The sequence below is a fragment of the Dermacentor silvarum genome, chromosome 9 (assembly GCF_013339745.2).
Source record: "Dermacentor silvarum isolate Dsil-2018 chromosome 9, BIME_Dsil_1.4, whole genome shotgun sequence".
Lineage (NCBI taxonomy): Eukaryota > Metazoa > Arthropoda > Arachnida > Ixodida > Ixodidae > Dermacentor > Dermacentor silvarum.
The window spans coordinates 23,181,730-23,204,783 of NC_051162.1; the positions used below are offsets into that span (position 1 = coordinate 23,181,730).

Here is a 23,054-nt window from a genome sequence, read left to right on the forward strand (position 1 = left end):
GCACTTTGAACTCACCAGTGCGGAAGCACATCTTCGCAAGCCCTGGAAGGCTGCAGTTGTCATTCAGAGGCATTGCGCTTGGCGGCGGCAATTCCGTTCCATTAGACATCTGGCTTTTTAGGAGACCTGTACAACATTATCACTTGAACATGGCACAAAAGAACCGTCCCTTTCCGCAACGCAACAAGTAAATTTCACAGCAATGTCTTGAGGCATTTGCTATATTTTCGAGAAAAAAAAAGCAAATATGAGCAGGATGAAAGCCACAAGAAAAGCGACTTCACATGGGCCGGCATTCTCAGTGAATAATTTGTAATATGCGGTGACATATTAATAGTATACGTATTGCTTAACGAGCGCCGATGCTTGTTGTTCGGCACGTCATCACATAATCTATACACAATAGTCACCTAGAACCACTCTGAAAGCTGGTGGCACTTTATAACGACAAGCTCTACGTGCTGCTCACTCCGGAAATAGTTTTGATGCTGGATGGCCGTGGCTAGTATCGTACTTGCGTAATCGTGTTTCAAATACAAAAAAATCATCATCATAATCATCGCTTAAAGGTATTTCTAGGTCCCCTACAGAACGAAGACGCTGTGCAATCAGCGATATCCAATCACCCCTGTCTTGCGCTAGCTGATTCTAATTTGTGCCTCTGGATTTTCTAATTTCATCAACACACCTCATTTTCTGTCTTCCTCGACTGCGCGTTCCTTCCTTTGGCATCCATTCTGTAACACTAATCGACTCCCGGTTATCTGGCCTATGCCTGTCCAGCTGGCCTGTCCAGCTCTATTTTTTTCCTAGTAATATCAACTAGAATATCGGCTGCGCCCATTGGCTCTCTGATCCACACCACTCTCTTCCCGTCTCTTACCGCTTCGCCTAACATTTTTAGAGCGAAAGCTCTACTACGCCATGTCTCACAAGGTCATTCTTCACGTCGCAATGACCTTGAACACGGAGCAAAGGGACGCTAGATTAGCCCGTTCTAGAGAAGTTTACCAAGCGCGGAAGCGCGCATTAATAAAACACTGTGTGCGTAGCCTTTTCAAAACCAAGCCAAAAAGACCTTTCGCTCGTGATAACTAGGTTTACAAGAGTTAAACCTCAATTTTTCGTTCTATTGCTGGTTGCGTGTACCTTGTACTCAAGCTTCTTAGTTAAAGGTCGACTGCAGCGAAATTTTCTAGTGTGTAAAACCCCCAGTTAAAGGTAATTTCGAAACACAGTAGCCTCTGTCGAAAATATTGCGCTGAAATGCGAGCGGGTGCGCCACAAACTGCTCGAAAAAGTGTTTTTTCATTCCGAAACTGAAAAAATTCAGCGACGATTACGACACTCCCGAATGCCAAATTTGAGCGCAGCTCCATACCTCTTTTCATTTCGCGATACAATGAGGCATCGGACCGATCACCGCACCGACTGGCAGAGCCGCGACACGCGTCGCTATAATAAGTAGCCCGTCCACACCGTAATATTTACCGCAATATTTACCGGGAAACGCTCACAGCGAACGCTATGCGAGAAGTCGAGCTTTCACTTTATTTTACAGCGTAAGCTGTTATGGGCTCATTCCCATAGCCGTTTCGGCCCGCGATGGCGTCCGCCGCCGCCTCCGCCACCGATACCGGTGACCTATAACCGCTATCGCCGGAAATGCAAAAAAAGTACCCGATCCCTGCCCGGATCGAACCCAGACCCGTTGCTCGGGAGTCGGATACTATACCACTGCGCCATGCAAGCTCTTGCTATGCGGCCGCGGAACAATGCTCCATAAACGCTTCCTAGGCAGGCGCGCAGGCGCAGACGACGACATGCGGCTCACACTAGGTGCGCAATCAACGCGATCCCGAACCTCCGCCAATATGGTGACGCCATCTAGTTAAGGCGCCTGCAAACGCATCGTGCCCGACATGTAAGTTGCATTTGCAGTTGCATGTTGCATGTAACTGCACCTGGTATTCTGAATACCTCTTCGCTACACGTTATGGCGTCTCCTCGCAAGGTACGAACCGCTGCAGAAGAGGCGAATCGTAGACCTACATGCGCGGCTACAACCAGGCATCATCGTGCTCAGAAGACTGCTGTGCAGAGAGTATTACAAGCCGCAGCTCGCCGTCGACGCCGGGCGGACAGTTCAGATTGTTCTCGACAAAACAAGGCGAAGAGACTTTGCCGCGAAGAACCTATTGTGCGTGGTGCCGAAATTGGAGCTACTCTTGAGCCGCTCCATGAGCTTACACTGTGACTGTGCTGCGTGTGCCACGCAGGCCTGTGACTTTTTTCTTTCTTCCGCTCAGCCGGCGCCGCCGCTGCCACGGAAGAAGGGGGGGATTATTTTCCTTCTTTTTATTGCGATAGCAATTATATGGACACTCCAAAGCAGATTTCTGCCGTCGCCGTCGCCGTTGCCGTGAGGTTCCGTATGACGTCAATGGAGATGAAATCGTCGCCGCGCGCCGCCGAACGCTGTATGTGCGAGTGAAAGGGCGCGAGGGACATGCTCTTTCACGGGGAGTGAACCCACGGCGGAAAACAAACGCGCGTTCTGCGCCGTGCTTCCTTAAGGGCTGCTGAAGTAGGCGTCTCTAGCCTCCTTTACAATCCCCATGTATGTAGAGCAAACGCGCCTTCTTCCGACGCGCTAAAGGCGGTGGGGGGGGAGGAGGGGGAGGGAAGGGAGGTGACTTTTAGCTGCGGCACCAAGTGCCTATTTATATCAGAGGCTCCAGCAACATTCAGCAACGCCGCACGCATTTTGTGCGAACGCGGGCAAAACGCCGACGGCGTCGACATTAGTTCTGCGTGTTGCCAGTGCTGCTGCATGTCCAAGTTTATACAGCTGATAAAGCTACTATCATTTACTCCGTATAGCTCTCTACAAATTTTTATCAGAGAGTTCTTTATTTGTGCATAATAGAAAAGTTACAAATGGAGATTATACAAACATACAGAGGGAGGTCCCATAGTCAACAGACTGTACAGGGGACCTCCCGTTAAAAATGAGTAAGATATGTAAATACAAAGCAGCTATATGCAAACATACAAAACACCGTATTAAATAAGTCACTAGCTAACATCGTAAACTATTTTAAAACACAAAGCAGTTATTAATAAAACGGTCATCATGAAATGATTACAATGAGTGCAAAAATTTACGGAGGCTTGATTTGAATGTGTAAAAATGAAAGATTATCTTAATATGACGCGGTAATGAGTTCCAGAGTTGTGTGGCTGAAAAACTGGTAGTAAATTTACCATAATTAGTTCTAGCATTTGGTAATAGATAGCTGTTGGTAGAAGCGAATCGGGTAGATGTGGAGTGAGGATATTGGCTGTTAGTAATTATCGGGAACGGGAGCTTTCCGTTAACAGATTTATGGACAAGCATTCCAAGTGAGTACTTATTTAGTTTCTGTACTGATAAAATGCCATTAGAACTGAGCAATGAGGATGCTTCTGATGTGTAGCTGCTACGTGTGATGATGCGAATTGCTTGATTTTGGGTATGCTGCAAAGGGGATAAATGAGCGGGATACGTGTTTCCCCATGATGCTATGCAATAATTAATATGCGTATGAATGAAAGCGTAGTAAAGAGAGATGAGTGTCTTCAGATTAAAGAAAATGTGAACTTTAAATAATATTCTAATTCCATAAGCTGCCTTCTTGGTTAAGGATAAAACATGCTCATCAAATTTTAGGTGTTTATCTAATGTGACGCCAAGAAACACTACACTGTCAGTAGGATAAAGTTTGCTGGAAGCAAAGGTTAGCGATGGAGACCCCGAGATAAGCTTTTGCTTAGCTGTGAAAATGACGAAGGTAGATTTTGCAGTATTAATGTGTAATCTGTTTAGTCGGCACCAGGTTACAATGTTTGCTGCGTCGTTTTTAAGCTTGCACATTAATAAATCAAGGCTTTTGTCTGAGGGGACGATAGTGGTGTCGTCGGCGTAAAGGATACATTCAGATGACTTTAGGCACTGTGAGAGATCATTAATATATATTAAAAACAAGAGAGGTCCTAATATAGATCCTTGCGGCACACCAATGTTAGTTGTTTTAGGGTGTGAGTAAGTACCGGATATTGACACAGTGTACTCTCTATCGCGCAAATAGTTCCGTAATAATCGCAATGCCGGGCCAGTTATACCAATGGAATCCAATTTAGCAAAAATTATGTTATGAACAAGTGAGTCGAACGCTTTAGAAAGATCAATAAATAATGCACCAGCAAAATTGCCAGTGTCAATTGCCTGCCGAATCTTATCTGTTAGAAATATTAAGGCTAAATCAGTTGAGTATCCCTCCCGAAAGCCAAATTGATTTGATGACAGGATATGAAATTTTGACAAGTAACTTGACAAGCGCATTACGATTAGTTTTTCGACAATTTTACTAAAGAACGAAAGTATGGCAATAGGGCGGTAGTTAGATGTTAAGCGCTTATCTCCCTTCTTGAAAACAGGGATTGTTTTGGCCTTTTTCAAATAACTTGGGAGAATTCCGGTCTTAAAGATTAGGTTGACGATGTGGCAAAATAATCCGGATATTAAGCACGCTATCATCTTTATGAGAGATGGGCTGAAGTTATCAAGACCAGGCCCTGTGTTTTTTAGATTGGAAATAACTGTGATTATTTCTTCAGGCGTTGCAGGATGAAGGAAAAAGCTATGAGGCATACGGGGGTAAGTCATGGTAAATGAATCGTCACACCCTTGATTATCTGTACAGAAGAAATTAATGAACGAGTTTGCAATATCCAAGGGATTATCAAGGAGAAGAGCCTCCGATTGTATGATGTTTATTTCGGCATTACGATTGGATCGTCCTAAAAAACTGTTTAATACTTTCCATTGTTTTTTACATCATTACCGGCACACTTAATTTCATTTTCATAGTACAAAGTTTTAGCTTGCTTGAGTAGTTTTCCTAACGAATTTGAATATTTGTTATACCTTTCGTGAAGTGCAGTGTTGAATGGCTGTTTTTTGGTTTTTCTGTAAAGGTTGTCTTTTTTCCGTAGACAATTTAGCAAACTGGTGGATAACCACGGGTTACGAGGAGCTGAAAACGTTTTTTTACAGTTCGTTACTACGGTGGAATCTGCGATAGCATTGGAAATTATTTTTGAAAATGTGTTATAGGCAGTTTCAGGGTTATCGCATGTCATTACTGGGGACCAGTCTGAATTAGTAAATAGTTCAATGAATATTGACGAATTAAACTTCTTTTTGGTGAAGCTTGCATCGGTAGTGCCAGGAGTAGACGTTAAGCGCACGAATATTGGGTAGTGGTCGGTTATCGAAGCTTGGAAAACACCGCAGTCAGGGTTACTAAGAAGATTAGACAATATGTGGTCGATAAGCGTACCCTGTTTATTTGTGGGACAGCGAGTTGGAAGAGCAATTAGGTTTTCATATCCAAACCCGTTTAGGCAGCTAACATAATCATTACATAGCGAGTTGGATGTATCTAAAAGGTTAATATTAATATCACCCATGATAATAACATTTTTTTGCTCAAATGTTAATTTATGCAGCAAATCACTTAATGCTAAGCAATACGCGCTTACAGATGATGAAGGTGAACGATAGATGCAACCGACTATTAGATTTTTCTTATCTTGTGAAAAAAATGAATCGTGAAATTCGACCCAAACAGATTCGCAGTTCGCCACATTGAGTGTCAAGTCAAATCGTCTATGGAAACGCAACTCGGAGGATATAAAGATAGCAGCACCACCATGATTACTGTTATCACGGTGACAATATTCAGAAGAGTACGAAGGGAAGCTATACAAATTATTGTGAGATGCGCAGAGCCAGGTTTCACTAACACAAATAACAGAGAAGTTATGACGGGTAGAAGATAAAAAGTTTGTAATGCCATCCATGTTTTTTTTTTTTTTTTGCAGACTGCGCGCATTGAAATGGATTAGGGAACGACAGGGCAATGAAAAATAAGCCTAAAGTTCTTCAGGTAAAAAGTAGGAAGCCATTGGATACAACTTAAAACTGAAAATTAGAAGGCTTATGCAAGGTTACGTAATAACAGATAGATCAGAATCAGAAGCGATGCGAAATTCCTGACTGTCGGGGGATTTCCGCACCTTGATCTGACAATTTTCCGTCCAGATGAACTGCCAGCCTTTTTCCTTCTTTAAAGCAAGCGCCTTGGAAAACAGACGCTTATTGACTGGCGATAGATGCTCATTGACGAATATCGCCTGCGTGTTCTCTTCTAAAACCCTATGCTCCGGGTATTCACTCGGGCCCTTCGCGCCTTCTTCATGAATTCAGTCTTTTTTGTTCGAGAGCAAAACCGCACGATTATATTCTTGTGACCAGACATTGCTGGTACGCGATGCACTGTGTCGACATCAGTGGCTGAGACTGTACAGTTGATTGTGTCACCGATGGCAGTCAGGATTGCGGTACAATCCTCTCCCTGGGTGTAGGGCACTCCCTTGATTTCCAAGTTATTTAATCTTGAGTATTGCTCAAGGTCAGCGACTTTCCCTTGAAGGGCCTCGTTTTCTGCTTTGAGAGCGCGGTTTGCCGCAGACAGCTCAAGCTGTTGAGATCGGGCTGACTCGACTACATCGTTTAGAAGCTTTAGACTGTCGTCCATGCGACTAACTTCAGTTCTCATTCCACCGATGTCTAATCCTGTGTTTTGAAGGCTAGTTTGTATACTAACAACAAGCCGGACGACTAATTCGTTCAACCGATGTTTGAATATAGCTTCTAACTCGTCCATTCGCTTACAGAGTTCAGCATTTGTCGGCATTGCAAGGATAGTGAATACAAAGTGAGTACAGAAGCAAGGAAAAACGATAGCAGCAACAACAGTAGCAGCAGCAGTTGCAGGATTGACAAATTCTAAAAAAATATCAGAAAAAGAAGCAATCAACCTGTGAAACCAAGGAAGTTTGCTTAGTTGCGTGCTTGCGAATGCAACCGCTGCTGCTACAACAGTGATGCTCTCGCTGGGACGGCTTTTATGGGAGGAATCCGGGCTGCGTAGAACGCTGCTTGGGGGTGGCTTCAGCGGAGTGCGCGTCGAGACCAGCAGGGTAGTCAGTGGCGCGCAGGCACGTGTACGATGAACGGGTGATCAGCCAGGTAGTCACCACAGCTACCTGTGAAACCAAGGAAGTTTGCTTAGTTGCGTGCTTGCGAATGCAACCGCTGCTGCTACAACAGTGATGCTCTCGCTGGGACGGCTTTTATGGGAGGAATCCGGGCTGCGTAGAACGCTGCATGGGGGTGGCTTCAGCGGAGTGCGCGTCGAGACCAGCAGGGTAGTCAGTGGCGCGCAGGCACGTGTACGATGAACGGGTGATCAGCCAGGTAGTCACCACAGCTATCTGTGAAACCAAGGAAGTTTGCTTAGTTGCGTGCTTGCGAATGCAACCGCTGCTTTTGCAATTGCAATTGATGCTTCGCCTTTCAGGTGAAACTGCGACCCCTTTTTTTCCCATTCCCCCGCTCGGCCGGTGCCGCCGCTGCAGCGGATGCGTAAACGGCGCAGACGGCGGGCTTTTGTGGCGCCATCTCGTAGCGGTAGTCGCCGGTCTTGCGTGGCACTACGCTTTTCTTCTGACGCTGTGCTCCGCGTTCACTTTCATCTTTCGCTGTGCTCTTTCGCTCGGTTACGACGTAGGACAACTCCGACGTAAGCCGCAGGAACGGGTGCTGTTACGATTCCCTTAGAGCTACAATGCCCGGACCACGTGTAGTCAATTCTGATTCACTTTGAGTAGCCATGCTCGGACAACGTGCAAACGCATCGTAATCGGCGTGCCTAACGATCTCGCTCGTCAACATTAATAGACATGTCAGCCGCAAGCGTCAGAGACAAAACCTGTCGGGTGGCCCTGCAATCCTACCTGCAGTTGAAGACCTTCTCCCCGCTACGGTCACCCACCATCTCTACTTCTTCTGGATTGCCCCATGTAAAATAGGGAGAGAATGAGTACTGAGTACACGTGGGACGATGTACAGGGACGCTATAGGCGGGCTCTTAAACCGGGGCATTTTACTCTTTCTATTTCCCCTTTTCCTCACCCCTAGTGCAGGGTAGCAAACCGCACGCTCTTCTGGTTGACCTCCCTGCCTTTCCTCTCCGTGCTCGCTCTCTGTTGCCCCATGTCCTGCAGAGGGAGAGAGGAGAGGACTATAGTGCCCGGATGGTGGAGCGTATAAGAAAGCCAGCCTGCAGCCACGTGGACAACACTTGATTTGCTCTAGCGTGCAGATGCATGCACGCCGAGGACGTCTAGGTGGAGCCAAGCAGAGCGGTTGGCTCTGCATGAAGCTCCGCGATTTTCCATGTTTTGACCAGTTTTTCCTACGATGTGCTGAATTTCGTGTGGGATACGTGATTCGGGAACATCTAAGGACTCTGCGGACTCCACTGTTACCGGTGAGCTCTTCGCCTTTTTGTAAGTACGGGCCAGGACGTGCCCGCCACACGTGTGCGGATTGCTAACAGGAGACGCTCATGGCGGCGTGGCGTTCGGACGTGTCCGCATCGACTCCGCCAACCGACGTTGATCTACTTGGTCCAATGTGTTTTCCCCTCCAAATTTCTACTGGAACCTTTCCGGGAAGTTGCAAGGAACAGTTGAATACCGCAGTTATCACGGTAGGTCCACTAAAACCTTTTTTGTGGGTCCTTTCTCCGACACCGAGGGTTAAGTCTATCTGGGCTTAGTACGACATCGGCTCGGCCGCAGCGCGGGAAGGCGCGGCGGCTCGCTCGGCCGAACCCCAAGAACGTTCTAGAAAATTCCGCCATGCCTCACGAGGAAATGGTAGTGGGAGAGCAAATCTCCAAAGAGGAAGCCGAGTCCAACGGCTGGATTACCGCTCACAGAAAGCGGAACGCGGACAAAACCCGCGTCGAGAATGAGACGCACAAGGCAAGGCAAAACGATGCCCGCGTTGGCGCCAAACAAGCCGGCCAGCTAAGAAAGGTTGCCGCAGCCTCCAGGCTACCGCGCCTGCCCAAATCCCAATTTCGGGTTGTCGTCCGCCCAGGGGGAGGGCTGGACGTGCGAAAATGCAGTCAAATCAAAGTCACGCACGCCATTTTAATGGCGGCCATGCTGCCCCCGGCGGCAGTCGAGGAGGATATCGTGTGTGCGAATGCCATGCAGAATATCTTCGTTATAAGCACACCCTCCGAAGAGAACGCCAATGCATACTCCAAGGTCCGGGCGATAATCCTGGCGGATAAACGGCACCCTATCGCGGCTTACATAACGCCTCCGGGTAATACCTGTAGAGGCGTGGTCAGAGGCATTGATGCCGATCTTGCTGAAGCTGCGCTGCAAAGTCTTTTTGTCACACCCAGAAACCCGATGGTGCTCGGAGTAAGGCGCATAAAGGAGTCGACTACCGTGATCATACTATTCAATGGCATGAAAGTGCCTAACTACGTCCGCTGCGGCCCCAACATGGTACAGATAGAATCACACTTGTCTAGAGCAGTCGAGCGGCCGGCTGCGGACTGCAGAAGCGCCGCTTACCGGCAGTCGCTGGGTTCGAGATATATTGGATGCAAGCGCCAAAAGCCTGCATGCGGCATGGCTTCTCGCGGCCTTTTTTGTTATCGGCCTGTAGATTTTTTCACGAACGTGGGTGGGCGGGATCTGCGCTTATTCGCTGCCTGCTTCGTCGCGTGCAGCCGGCGCCGCTTGCCTCTATCACTTCATGTGCCAATTGGCGTTGACGCCACCATTCACCGAGACGCCGATGAATCATTGCCATTTTTTATCTTGAATCATGTGTAGTTCTCAGCGCCAGTGCATGCATTCCGTTGCACATCCACGCTTATCACGGACAGCGGTCGTTCCACAAGCGACAGCAAGCAAAAAACAAAAAAAAAGGAGAAGAACAAGAAAGTAAGATAACTGACTATCTCTTATGATCAAATTTACAGGCTGACATCGCAGATAGGCCTCAAGTGCACATGCCGCGTGCAGGCTTTTGGCGCTTGCATCCAACATATCTCGAACCCAGCGACTGCCGGTACGCGGCGCTGTTGCGGCCCGCAGCCGGCCGCTCGACTGTTCTAGACAAGTGTGATTCTATCAGTACGCTGCACGCTGTACAAGAGGCAAATAGACACTTGCCGCAACTGCGGCCGAGTCGGTCACAGGCACGACGTCTGCCCCAGACCAACCGAAAAAGTGTGTGAAAAGTGTGGAACTTTGCAAACCACCAACGGACACGAATGCGTGCAACCGAAGTGCGCGCTCTGCGGAGACGCTCACCTCACCGGCGACCGAACCTGCAAAAACAGGTATCAAGTTCCTTATGTCGTCAGGAGACGACGCACAAGAAGGAGGAAAGGCGGCAACAAGAAGAAGAACGCAACGAGCAACGCTGGGGGTCGGGGAATCCCCGCTCCTAGCCGAAACGCCACCTGCGGAGGCACCCAGGAACGCGACCACCCAGGCTCCCAGGAAGGCCTCCGCGGAACGCTCTAGATCGAGATCCAGGAGCGGATCCCAGGTCCGGAACAACTCACAACCCACCTGGGCGGACAAGGCAACCAAAACAGGTGAGACCCATGCCCCCGCGCAACAAGGGCAACTCCAAGAGAAAACGCTAGCCAAAATTCAATCACTCGAGCGCGAAAACGCGTCTCTTAGAAAGGAATTATCTGAGATTAGATCACTATTGCAAGAAATGCAGCAGAGAGAACGCGCGATCGGCGGCCAAGCTGCAGCAGCCGCCACCTCTCTCAACAGAGGCGCTAAACGCAGGGCGGGCCCCGAGCCCATGGACGAGGAGACGCTTAACGTCTCGGCCGTCAAACAACTGCTTGACCAGCTAAGATCGGACATAGTTACCGAAATTAGCCCCATCAAGCTCCAACTGAGCGAGCACACCGCGAGGCTCCAAATTTTAGAATCCGACAGGCAGCGCGCGCTGCCCGGCACGCCCACACCGCGTAAGTAAAATGGCTAACGCAAGCAATCTAGTCATCTGGTAATGGAATTGCGCCAGCTTCCGCAAAAGGAAGGCAGTCTTGCAACAACTACTTAGCTCTGCTAACGAAAGGCCGTCAGTTATCCTCCTCCAGGAAACGCTCACCGACGTGATTGCTCTTCGCGACTATCGTGCAGAAGCACACTTTTCGGAGGGCAAAAGGGGAGTAGCGGCATTCGTCTCAAAGAATCTCGCCTATTTACGTCACGACGTTAGGCCAGACTTGAAAGTTGAACACATCATGATCGAGCTTATCCCAAACGATAGACTCAAACAATCCGTTTTCATTCTGAACGTGTACAGCTCACCAGCCGACAGAAAGGAGACGTTTAACGTTCTCTTCCAGAAAGCATGTAAAATTTCAGGCCATCATCCACTCATCATAGCAGGGGACTTTAACGCACAACACCAAGATTGGGGATACTTGAAGGACACGGCCAAGGGAAAGGCCCTCGCCGCACAGATCGCAGCTTGCGGTCTCACCTTGGTCACCGATCCAAGATCATCATCATCATCAGCCTATATTTACGTCCACTGCAGGACGAAGGCCTCTCCCTGCGATCTCCAATTACCCCTGTCTTGCGCTAGCGTATTCCAACTTGCGCCTGCGAATTTCCTAACCTCATCATCCCACCTGACTTTCTGCCGTCCTCGACTGCGCTTCCCTTCTCTTGGTATCCATTCTGTAACCCTAATGGTCCACCGGTTATCCATCCTACGTATTACATGGCCTGCCCAGCTCCATTTCTTCCGCTTAATGTCAACTAGAATATCGTCTACCCCCGTTTGTTCTCTGATCCACACCGCTCTCTTCCTGTCTCTTAACGTTACTCCTAAGATTTTTCGTTCCATTGCTCTTTGTGCGGTCCTTAACTTGTTCTCGAGCTTCTTTGTTAACCTCCAAGTTTCTGCCCCGTATGTTAGCACCGGTAGAATGCAATGATTGTACACTTTCCTTTTCAACGACAGTGGTAAGCTCCCAGTCAGGATTTGGCAATGCCTACCGTATGCACTCCAACCCAATTTTATTCTTCTGTAAATTTCTTTCTCATGATCAGGGTCCCCTGTGAGTAATTGACCTAGATAAACATATTCCTTTACAGATTCTAGAGGCTGACGGGCGATCCTGAATTCTTGTTCCCTTGCCAGACTATTGAACATTATCTTTGTCTTCTGCATATTCATCTTCAACCCAATTCTTGCACTTTCTCGATGAAGGTCCTCAATCATTTGTTGTAATTCCTCTCCATTGTTGCTCAATAGGACAATGTCATCTGCAAACCGAAGGTTGCTGAGATATTCGCCATCGATCCTCACTCCTAATCCTTCCCAGTCTAAGAGCTTGAATACTTCTTCTAAGCATGCAGTGAATAGCATTGGAGAGATTGTGTCTCCTTGCCTGACCCCTTTCTTGATAGGTATCTTTCTACTTTTCTTGTGGAGAACCAAGGTAGCTGTGGAATCCTTGTAGATATTTGCCAAGATATTCACGTATGCCTCCTCCACTCCTTGATTACGCAATGCCTCTATGACTGCTGATATCTCTACTGAATCGAATGCCTTTTCATAATCTATGAAAGCCATATAGAGAGGTTGATTGTACTCCGCAGATTTCTCGATTACCTGATTGATGGCATGGATATGGTCCATCGTAGAATACCCCTTCCTGAAGCCAGCCTGTTCTCTTGGTTGACTGAAGTCAAGTGTTGTCCTGATTCTATTGGAAATTATCTTGGTGAATATTTTATACAATACTGAAAGCAAGCTAATGGGTCTGTAATTCTTCAATTCTTTAACGTCTCCCTTCTTATGGATAAGTATAATGTTGGCGTTCTTCCAGCTTAATTGGCTGGAAGAACGCCAACAACCCCACCAGAATTGGCAACTCGGTTAGCAGAGATACCACGCCTGACCTGACTATGGTTAGGAATGCGGAGGAACCCGTGTGGACTAATTTACAAGAGAACCTCAGCAGTTATCACTACATCAGCAGCCTCGCGATAAGGGTCTCAACACCGCCGCTCAGAAAATTCAGAGTAACGAACTGGTACCTCTTTAGAAATATCAGAAAGCAGGACGAGACTGATTACAGCTCGTTAGAGGAATTATTCGCGCGCCTCAAAGAAAACGTTGCTGCTTCCACAAAGGAAGTACAGACGGACAAAGAAATAGAGCGCATGGACAGTAGATTAGCACACCTGCTAGAAGCGAAAAACACGCTACAGGCAAAATGGAAAACACAAAAGTTAAATAGACGCCTACGCAAAAGGATTGCAGAGCTTAATAGGAAAATAGATGAGCATAGCCAAACGCTCGCTCGGCAGAAATGGGATGAAGTATGCAATGCCGTCGACGGGCAAATGAGGAGCGGAGCGAAGTGGAACATCCTCAAGCATCTGCTTGGGGACAAACAATCCAAAGCCAATCAGCGGCTCACTATCGATAGACTCATTCACAACTTAAAGAACTCTGGCATCACCGAGAACCAAATTACAGATGATCTTGCTTCGAGATACCTCTGTATTGAACCCGGTTCAAACAATGACTACCCCCCTGCGACGCACGAGAACGGAACGGACCCTCTGGGCTCTCCCTTCACGTGCGCGGAGGTGAGAGAGGTACTATATGAACTCAATTGCAGATCAGCACCGGGTCCCGATGGGATCACAAATAAACTTTTAAAGAATTTGGATGACGGGGCCATCGAGCTCCTCACGAATAGCATCAACGAGGTTTGGGAGACGGGCGAGGTACCACTGGAGTGGCGCGTCGCGAATGTAATCCTCATCCCGAAACCGGGGAAACCTTTAGAGATTGGCTCGTTCCGGCCGATTTCACTCACTTCGTGTGTGGGGAAGGTCGCCGAGCACGTCATTCTCAATAAGGCCATTAAATTCAATGAGGAAAGGAATCTCCTTCCGTTTAATCAAATTGGATTCAGGCCATCCATGTCCACACAGAACGTAATGATACTTATAAAGAACAAGATCATTGACAAGGCCTCCAGAGACACCAGAGCCGTTCTGGCACTGGACCTGGAAAAGGCCTTCGACAAGGTAACACATGCTCACATACTCGATTCCATTAAAGAAGCGGGTCTGGGCGAAAAGTTCTACAAGTACGTCAGTTCCTTTCTTAAAGACAGAAAAGCCACCATTCGCCTAGGAACTCTGGGCTCGAAAACATTTGATCTCGGATCCAGAGGCACCCCGCAAGGGGCAGTCCTCTCCCCGTCCTTATTCAACTTATCCATGAGAGCTCTCTCCCGCAACCTGGCTGAAATTGCAAGGTCTCGGTCATGCCTTCTACGCCGACGACATTACAGTCTGGTGCGATGGAGGTAGTGACGGGCAGATCGAAGAGAAATTACAAACAGCGATCAGAGTCATTCAGGATTTTCTCAACAAGGCAGGACTCTCCCTGTCGGCTAAGAAATCGGAACTGCTACTATACCGACCTACAATCGGTGCAAAGAAAGGGAAACCTCCCGATATCTCTATCACCACCGAGAACGGATCCGTTATCCCGGTCGTACAAAGAGTCAGAATCCTCGGCATGTTGCTGGAGGAGGAAGGCAGTAATGCTTACACCTTAGAGCGTATTGCAACCAAAGCTGATTCCATGACAAAGTTAATCACGAGGGTGGCCAACAAACGAGGGGGGTTATCGGAGGAGAATCTTCGGCGACTCTTCCACGCCTTCCTCATAAGCGACATTAACTACATAGCCCTGGCCCACAAGTGGAGCAGAAGGGACAAGGCTAGACTGGAATCAATCATTCGCAAGAGCATAAAAAAGGCACTGGGTCTCCCACAGAACACCAGTACCGAAAGACTCTTGGAGCTAGGCGTCCACAACACCTTTGATGAGATAGTTGAGGCACAACAGGTGGCACAAGTTGCAAGACTGGCTTCCACGGAAGCCGGCAGACAGCTACTAGCGTATATCGGTAAAGGTTCCAGCATCACCAGACAGAGGGAGTGCGCGCTCCCCGTTAAAGTCAGGGAAATGTATTCGGTATCCCAGATACCTAGAAACATGCACCCTGAACACAATTACGGCAGACGTAAAGCGAGAGCCAGGGCCCTTCTTAACCTAGCGGCTAAGATTGAGGACAACGCCGCCTTCGTTGACGCTGCGCAATATGCAGCTTCCAATCACTTTGTTTCGGTGGCTACCTCGCTGCGGGGGGAGCTGCTGACGTCGCTTACGCTTAAATATACGAACGCCGACAAAGCCGAACAGGTAGCCGTAGCCATCGCCATGGCCACCACGAATCGTTCCACTATCTTCACAGATTCGCGAGCTGCCACCAGAGCATTCATGAAAGGCTCGGTATGCAAGGAAGCCGCTCGCGTTCTCTCTGCTGCATCTTGGCCAGGCAAAAAGCACTTAATCTGGTTCCCCGGTCACATGGGCAGCGATGCTCATGAAGCCGTTCCGAACGCCAACGAACTTGCACACTTCCAGGCGCGAGGTCTCACTCGCCGCGCCGGAAGTGGGCAATCGGAGGCCGGGGGAGGGCAGTGGCAAAGGGACACTCTTCTCACTTTTAATGAGGTCTGCAAGCACTATCAACTGGGGCGTCGGAAGTTTCCGCTTCCCAACCCACACCTAAACAGACCACAGGCAATCACCCTGCGAATGCTGCAGACGGGGACTTATCCGTCTCCATTTATTTATTCAAAATTTATAGAAGGCATCGATCCGGGCTGTCCGCGCTGCGGACATCCCAGCTGCACTCTTAAACACATGCTCTGGCAGTGCCTAGATTCGCGCGGGGGCTCAGGGTCTCCCTCTTCGAAGGAAGACTGGCTCCGGCTCTTCACCAGCTCCGCCAAGGAAGAGCAGCTCAGGGCTGTCCAGAGAGCCCGCGAGATCGCCGAGAGACTCAACCTCCCGGCTCCATCGTGGGTGCGGCCCGCAGACGATGTCCCCTAAGGGGGACACTCATCGTCTTCTCAGGACCAAAATAAAAGTTCTTTGTCTGTCTGTCTATTGCTAACACTTAGGCCGATTACGGCGTCGGCTGCTGCGCGGGAGACGCCGCGCGCGCTGCCGTGACAGATGGCGGCGGCGGCTGCAGCCGGAGCTGCGACGCCGACGGCGGCGAACGTTACGACGAACGCGCCTAAACCAAGCTGCACTGAAGCTACAAGCTCGCTCGAACGACTAAAAGCACAAGCCGCGCTCTCGGACTTCGACCGGGAACAAATGGAGTGCCAAGACACCGACGAAGGGGATGACATCATCCTACACGACACCGATACGCCTACCAAACGCATCTAGCAAGACGAGGACAAAGACGGAGACTGGCAAACGGTGTTAACCATTCGCCAGAAGAAGGCTCCCGCAAGAGCTGGAAGGAAAACCGTGGGAGCAGGAGGTGGCTATGACTCGTTGAGCCAGCACCTCGGACAAACCAAGAAACCGCCGTTGAAGAAAAAGTCACGAGCCAATTAACAGACTACCTCCGTTACCAAAGGAAGACTTCAAAATAATAGTCCGACCACATCAAGGGCTACCAATCAAAGAGTTGACGGCACCGCAGATCTCCGAAGCGGTCATCATGGCCACGCAAAGGAAGGTGAGAGGGGAACACTTATTTTACGACTAAATCCAGGATCAAAAATCTTTATCATATCTACTCGCAAACAATAGGTAGCAGATATAGTCAGGAAGATAACGACGCTCGTTATCAATGGCAAACAACACGCAGTAAAGGCTTACGTGACGGCCGGAGAAGAGACAAAGAAAGGCGTTGTGCACGGATTGACACCGCACACGAGTCCGGAAACACTCCAAGCCAACCTGCGCCTCAGAACGCAAGGAGTGGAGATACTACGAGCGCGCATGCTCGGGGAGTCAAAGACAGCGGTCATAACTTTCTATGGCCCCATGATACCACGCTTTGTTTACTACATGGGAGGAGAAATGCCCTGTTACCCATTCAAGAATACCGTACAATTCTGCAAGGCGTGCATACAAACAGGGGCGCTATAACGTAAAATGATTCCAAACTGTTTTGATTCCAAATCCACGATCGCCGCTCGCTGATTGGCTCATATTTCCGAGGCCGCGCCCACCTCGCCGGTGCGTCAAGCGACGTCACGAAACCGCAAAAACTGACACGTCATAGTGACGTTTACGCACTACTTATGCTAAATTATGCCGATCAAAACAGGAAACATCGCGGAATCACCGGCGAGTGACCCGTCCCGTTTGGAATCAAAAATGGCGGCGTTCTTGCTGGTTCTGGCGGCGGCGGCTCGTCAGCTCGGGCGGAGGCGCGGAAGGAGGGAGGCCGAGGACGCGTTTGACATGCCAGACGACGTGTTTCGGCAGCACTTTCGTCTGAGGAACGAAACTGTGCGGTGGCTGTGCGACGAAGTGGCGGAGGAGCTCGGAGGCGTGCGATCAACATCGCTGTCGGTGGAGCGACAAGTGTTGTGCGCGTTGCGTTTCTTCGCGACGGGCAGCTTTCAGGGGTCCGTTGGGAGCGAGGAGACGATTGGCGTGACGCAGCCTGCGGTCAGCAAGTGCGTGCGACGCGTGGCGGAGGCAATCGTCCACGCCGGCACTCGGAACAAGTGGGTCCACTACCCGAGGACGTCGGAGGAAAAGGCGGCCGTGAAAGAAGGGTTCCTTCGACGCGGCGGCATTCCCGGCGTCATCGGCTGCGTGGACGGCAGCCTTATTGCCATCATCGCACCGAAGGGCGACAACAAGGCGGCATACATGTGCCGCAAAGGCTTCTATGCCCTTAACAGCATGTTCGTAAGTATCGTCATGTTTGTCTAATTTGCCTTTCATAGCAACGCGTGGCTGATGCTGTGCACGCTTTCGTCAGATTTGCGACGCAGGCATGCGGATTCTGGCCGTCGACGCTCTGCGACCGGGGTCGGATCACGACGCACACGTCTGGAGAACGACGTGGTTGCGTCGTCGTTTCCAAGAGGGACACATTGCCAAGGCCGGCGAGCACCTCCTCGGTGAGCAGAGGGGAAAATTCATACAGTTGCCTAGCAGCACACAATAAAGTGTACTCCCGCCGTAAGAGTATATGTTGGAAGCCCTAACCGTTTATATTATAGTAGCGTGTTAAGTATAGGTTACATAGGCGGGCTGGTAAATTTTTTTAATGAGTATCTGCTTGCAGCAAAATGACATTTAACTGCTGTATTGCAAGCTAATGTAAATTAGTGTACATTACGAAACAAAGAACGTTTGTCTTGCCCCATTATTTTTTACACTGACATTAATTCGAGAATACAGACAACTCGGCCAAACGGCCACCTTGCTGGATGCTAATAATATGAAGTTTACTATTTACCACCAGCTATTGTTATCTGTGCTGATCACAGCAGCATCAAGTGCTCACCCTGTACATTATTTTATTACAGCATCTGTGTAGTAGGTGTATGTAACATGACTCATGCTTCACTAGCTCAACCACGCGCATTTGATTTGATACCGTTTTTATGCTCGTGCAGGTGACAGCGGCTACCCCCTGGAACCATGGCTCCTGACTCCGGTCCCAGGCCATCCTCCCGCTCACACTGCAGAAGGCAGGTACAACACTGCACACGCTTCCATGCGGTCCGTAGTGGAACGCTGCATTGGACTTCTGAAGAGCCGCTTCCGCTGCCTTCAGAGGTACCGTGCCCTCCACTATGAACCAGACCGCGCAGCAAACATCGTTGCAGCGTGTGCAGTGTTGCACAATTTGTGTCTTGATGAAGGTGACAGTGCGTTTGATGAGGTTGATGATGATGACAGCAGCAACAGCAGCAGTGACGATGCAAACGGTGGCCCCCTCCCACTTGTAGTTCCCCGAGTGAGGGCAGCACGCATAATGTACCTGAAAGGATGTGCTGCCCGTGACAATGTAATTACATTATTCGGAACCACACGACAGCAGCACCAGCACTACCTGCGAAGGGTGCGAAGGCGGCTGCGTCGGCAGCAGCACCGACAGCAGCAGTAAACGTGCCTGCAGTGTCAGGCACATATGCCTAATAAAGAGAAGGAACCAACGTGAAGGCGTATTGGCATGAGTGGATAGCGTGGTGTTTTTTTATAGAATCTGCTAAATTACCACCATTGCTTTCACATAGCGTGTACCAATGAGCTGTCGCAACTGGAGATTATTGCATCATTCCACTGTGACACTACTTAGTAGCTGTGGATAGACAACGTTGTGGTCATTAGCAGAATGTCGTAGCCACTTCTCTGGGCAGCAGGAGTTTGCTAGTTGAAATTGCTGCTGCTGCTGTTGCTACTGTCGTCTTGATGCATTTATCTACTGGCATCACCGCCACTGTCACCGCCGTCTGCACTGTGCATGGGAGGATATTGGACTTCGTCTCCTCTCTTCCTGCTTGGGCCGCAGCAAAGCACACTTTTCGCTCCATCATATGTACTGTTCTTGCACACCTTGCAGGCCCCACACAGCTTTGCCACACAGCCTCCGCACAGTTCCTTTTAACAGGCCAAGTCATGCTGACACAGATCGCCTGGCATGTCAAGCACATGATGCTCCCTTGGATGTACATTCATTTGTACATAGTTGTATAACTGTACATATATTTGTAAAAAGTGATATCAAGTGCCAGTGATGTTCTTGAAACTCGTTCCTTCATGTCCCTACAGTAAACGAACAATTTCAACACATCTTCAGGGTCATGTTTTATTCGAAGTGAATAACAGTCATCATGATACAAATCAATGTACACAGGGTACGATTTCACGGTGCCAAAGTGACAGTACGGTTTCCACTAAATGGGATCTAATACATTGTGAAAGGCTGCTGGCACACATTAAATCACATAAATGTCTGTCATTGATACTGTTTTTCTTTGGGCTCATCCACGATCATTTGCGTTCACCCAGCAACTTCACAGCACAAAAAGGTGTTGCAAGACTTGCCTGTTACGCATCCGTGTTTGTAGCACAAAATAGATGCTATTTGCAATAAATACTGCCACAATAGGGCCACCCGTGTGAAAGTGCAGTCCGGCGCCTTTAAGGAATGACAGACGTGAAAAAATACCGTGCACTTCGATAATCTGACATATAACAAGGCCAACAAGAACAGCCTGGCAGTGAATGTAGTAAAATAATGGCTACATCAATGGCTACGTTGGGTGTATAAAAAATTCTCAACATCAATGGGGACTAGATTGCATTGCTATCACCGATATGGCAACCTGATATATCACAATAACTATTGCAAGTAACACGCACTTGTTGCTAAAATAAATAATATGGCCACTTGTGGGTTCCATAGGGCAAAAAAGATTGGAAACAACATAAATATAGTGTGAAAATCATAACAGTGGATTTCAATACCTGTTATCACAGCATTTGTGTGTGAAACACTTGTGGCTAAAATAAAAGTGACCACATAGTCAACATGTTCCTTGAAAAGCAGCAAATACATAAATAGCTCATAAACAACAAAACGAAAGCACACACCTAACCAAAAAGATGAAACATTAGACATACAGTTCACTCACTGAGACAAACTTGCTCAGCAAGTGGAACTAAACATAAGAAAAAAATTACAATAAATTATGCATTATGCGAAACGTTAGATACTAAACAAATGACATAATAAACAACATATAATGGTGACTCCTGTCACAAACTACGGCTGAGGCGGCTCGCGGAGGCCACGGGCGAGGGCAGCCACGAGCTGGCGCAAGGTGGCTGCGACGAGGGCAGTCGCCTCCCGCAAACCCCCTCGTCTCCACCACCAACTGCTGCTGCACCACGCGGGAGGCCCTCAGCTCCTCCACCAGTTGTTGATGATGCTGCGAAAAAAGTGCACTTACTGCAGCTACAGGATACGAAATTAAATTTTTCGTTTCATCAGTGTTTGCAAGGGTTACACTTTCAGCACGATTACTCTAGAGGGCAGTGAGAACGTATGCATATGACGTGAGAAGTTGAAGTGCAAACTGTATATGATCTGTTATGTTATAAACATGTTCAAAGACAGAAAATGCTACCAAGCCACCTTTGTCACTAAGAAGGCAATGTCGGTGATAAGCTGAATTTACCTGCAAAAGATGAGCATGCTGTGCCGGTACATGCAACCACGGAAATGCTTTGTAATTTGCGAAGTAACAGAATGAGAAAGCATCTCACAGAGGATACATAAGTAAACAAACCAATGAACACTTCAGCCCAGTGAATACAGATGCCCTCTTAAAAAAATTGCAACCTGGGCGAGTTGTACGTACCTGTCTGTGTTGCTCAAGAAGCATCTGGTGGAAGGCGACAGCCTCCACGTTTGCAGCCTCCGCCAGCTGCCTCTGCCTTGCGCATTCCTCTGCTGCCCTGCAGGCCGCATCCTCTAGCGGCTGCTGCTGCCGAGGTGGTCTTTGGGGCTGCTGCCGAGTTGGTGGTCCTTAAAAATTAAATGGGCAAAGAGGATAACAAACTTGTTGTGCCCTTCTGTGTTGAACATTCACTGGTTCATAGGTGGAAACATAGGAAACAATTCCCGGCAACAAGCTGTAGGCAATATAAACCTTACAGTTGGGTAAATAAATAAAGCAACACCACAGCACTACAATATGCTGCACCAATATTAATTTCTACACGACAACTTGAACGCTACAGAAGCTGCATTACAAGTGGTATGATTAGTCAAACAGAATATAGTTTCGTCTTGCACAGTCAGATTATGGCAGGGACTAGCTGTGTTTCTTTGTAGGTGACTATGTGAAATAATTTTTTCTGTTTAAAAGTTCACAACAGGCAGTGCTTTCTTCTGAAGACTTCGCATTGCAATTGCTGTTAAAGTGCCTTACGTGCAGTGCCGCTCGTCCCCGGCTCTGTGCCCACGGACACTTGGGGTGGGGCCGTCGGGAGAGGCACATGGGCGGCAGCGGCCTCTTCCTCGCTGGAGCTTGCCTGCTGCAATAACAAAGCATAGTAGACACACTATGTGAGCATTGCACCTGATGAATATGATTTGAATACTGTTATTCTTGCTTCAGTTCCATGAACTGTTTGCCAAGTCTATTCAAATTTATTCACTCTGTACAGAATATGCTTGATACATCAACTGAATTACTCGTGACTACACATGCTTCACGGAGTAACGAACCATATAATCAATCACAGGACATTTCTGAACAGCATTGGTTTCTTATGTTATTCTAGGGGGGGGGGGGGGGGCAGATTTTCATTTCTGCAAAGTATGGATATCATGTGCTGGCATGTGTTCTCAATTGCAAGAAAACAGACATAAACACAAAGCAGTAAAACATTAATCAGCTCTTAACAGTGCAACTTCCCCAAACCGGTCCACATAGCAACACAAAACACTACGCACCTCGGCGTCATCAGCAAAAAATCGACCAGCGCGTAGCCTGGGCCGGTGCGGCTCAAGACGTCCATCACACGGCCCTCCAGCCCGCCCAACCTGCCTCCTCCTGTTTTCCTGCAAAAACATGAACACAGTGAGCTTACGTTCCGAAGTATGTTGAAAGCTGCAGGCTCACCTCTTCTCCGACCCAACTTGCGCGGCAAGTTTTTTCAAGTCGTGCACAATTCGCGCCCAATACTGGCGCCAGCGCCGGGCTGTTTTAACAGCCGGCCCTAGCGCGTTGAGCGCGGCCGTCAGCTCGTTCCACAACGCTTTTTTATGCGCAGCACTCATACTTGGCGAGAGGCTTGTGGCGCCTCTCGCCAAGTACGGGTGCTGCTCCATAAACTCAACTAGCAGAGTGGTTTGAGCTGCCGATACGCGGGGTCCTGGAGGTGCCGCCATTTTTTCGTACTTTCAAATTTCGCCGGACCGCAGCAAATTAATACAAGCAACAAGTCGTATCGTTTCACATATCATTTCACCATGCCGTTAAAAATAGCGGTTACACTTACTCAATGTTTTGTAACATTATCACAACATAATCACTGTTTTTCTGAAACGTAATAAACTTCACAAACAAACAAAATAACAGATCATTTTCCCCGGTTAAGTCCACTTCCAACATGTAGGGGGGATTTATCACTGCGCACTTCA

At 48.5% G+C, this 23,054-nt stretch overlaps 1 protein-coding gene and 1 long non-coding RNA gene across 2 annotated transcripts; one reads left to right on the plus strand and one right to left on the minus strand.

The window, feature by feature from the left end:
* Positions 1–17,009: 17,009 nt before the first annotated feature.
* Positions 17,010–19,200, plus strand: LOC119463489 (putative nuclease HARBI1). Its single transcript, XM_037724331.2, has 3 exons — positions 17,010–17,794; positions 17,868–18,009; positions 18,511–19,200. Exons 1-3 carry the CDS (start codon positions 17,186–17,188, stop codon positions 19,002–19,004), a joined length of 1,245 nt encoding a protein of 414 aa, XP_037580259.2. The 5' UTR covers positions 17,010–17,185; the 3' UTR covers positions 19,005–19,200.
* A 129-nt stretch (positions 19,201–19,329) lies between these two features.
* On the minus strand, positions 19,330–22,047 carry LOC125940033 (uncharacterized). The gene is made up of 3 exons (XR_007463254.1): positions 21,838–22,047; positions 21,265–21,431; positions 19,330–20,832 (listed from the first exon to the last, which is right to left on the minus strand). It is a non-coding gene; the product is annotated as an uncharacterized LOC125940033 (long non-coding RNA).
* Positions 22,048–23,054: the final 1,007 nt, after the last annotated feature.

Excerpts from the sequence above, each read along its gene's own strand:
- LOC119463489 (XM_037724331.2), top strand. The coding sequence starts at position 17,186 with ATGCCGATCAAAACAGGAAACATCGCGGAATCACCGGCGAGTGACCCG. Across the intron at positions 17,795-17,867 it reads ATGCCCTTAACAGCATGTTC|ATTTGCGACGCAGGCATGCG; the intron begins GTAAGTATCGTC and ends CGCTTTCGTCAG. Across the intron at positions 18,010-18,510 it reads GGCCGGCGAGCACCTCCTCG|GTGACAGCGGCTACCCCCTG; the intron begins GTGAGCAGAGGG and ends ATGCTCGTGCAG.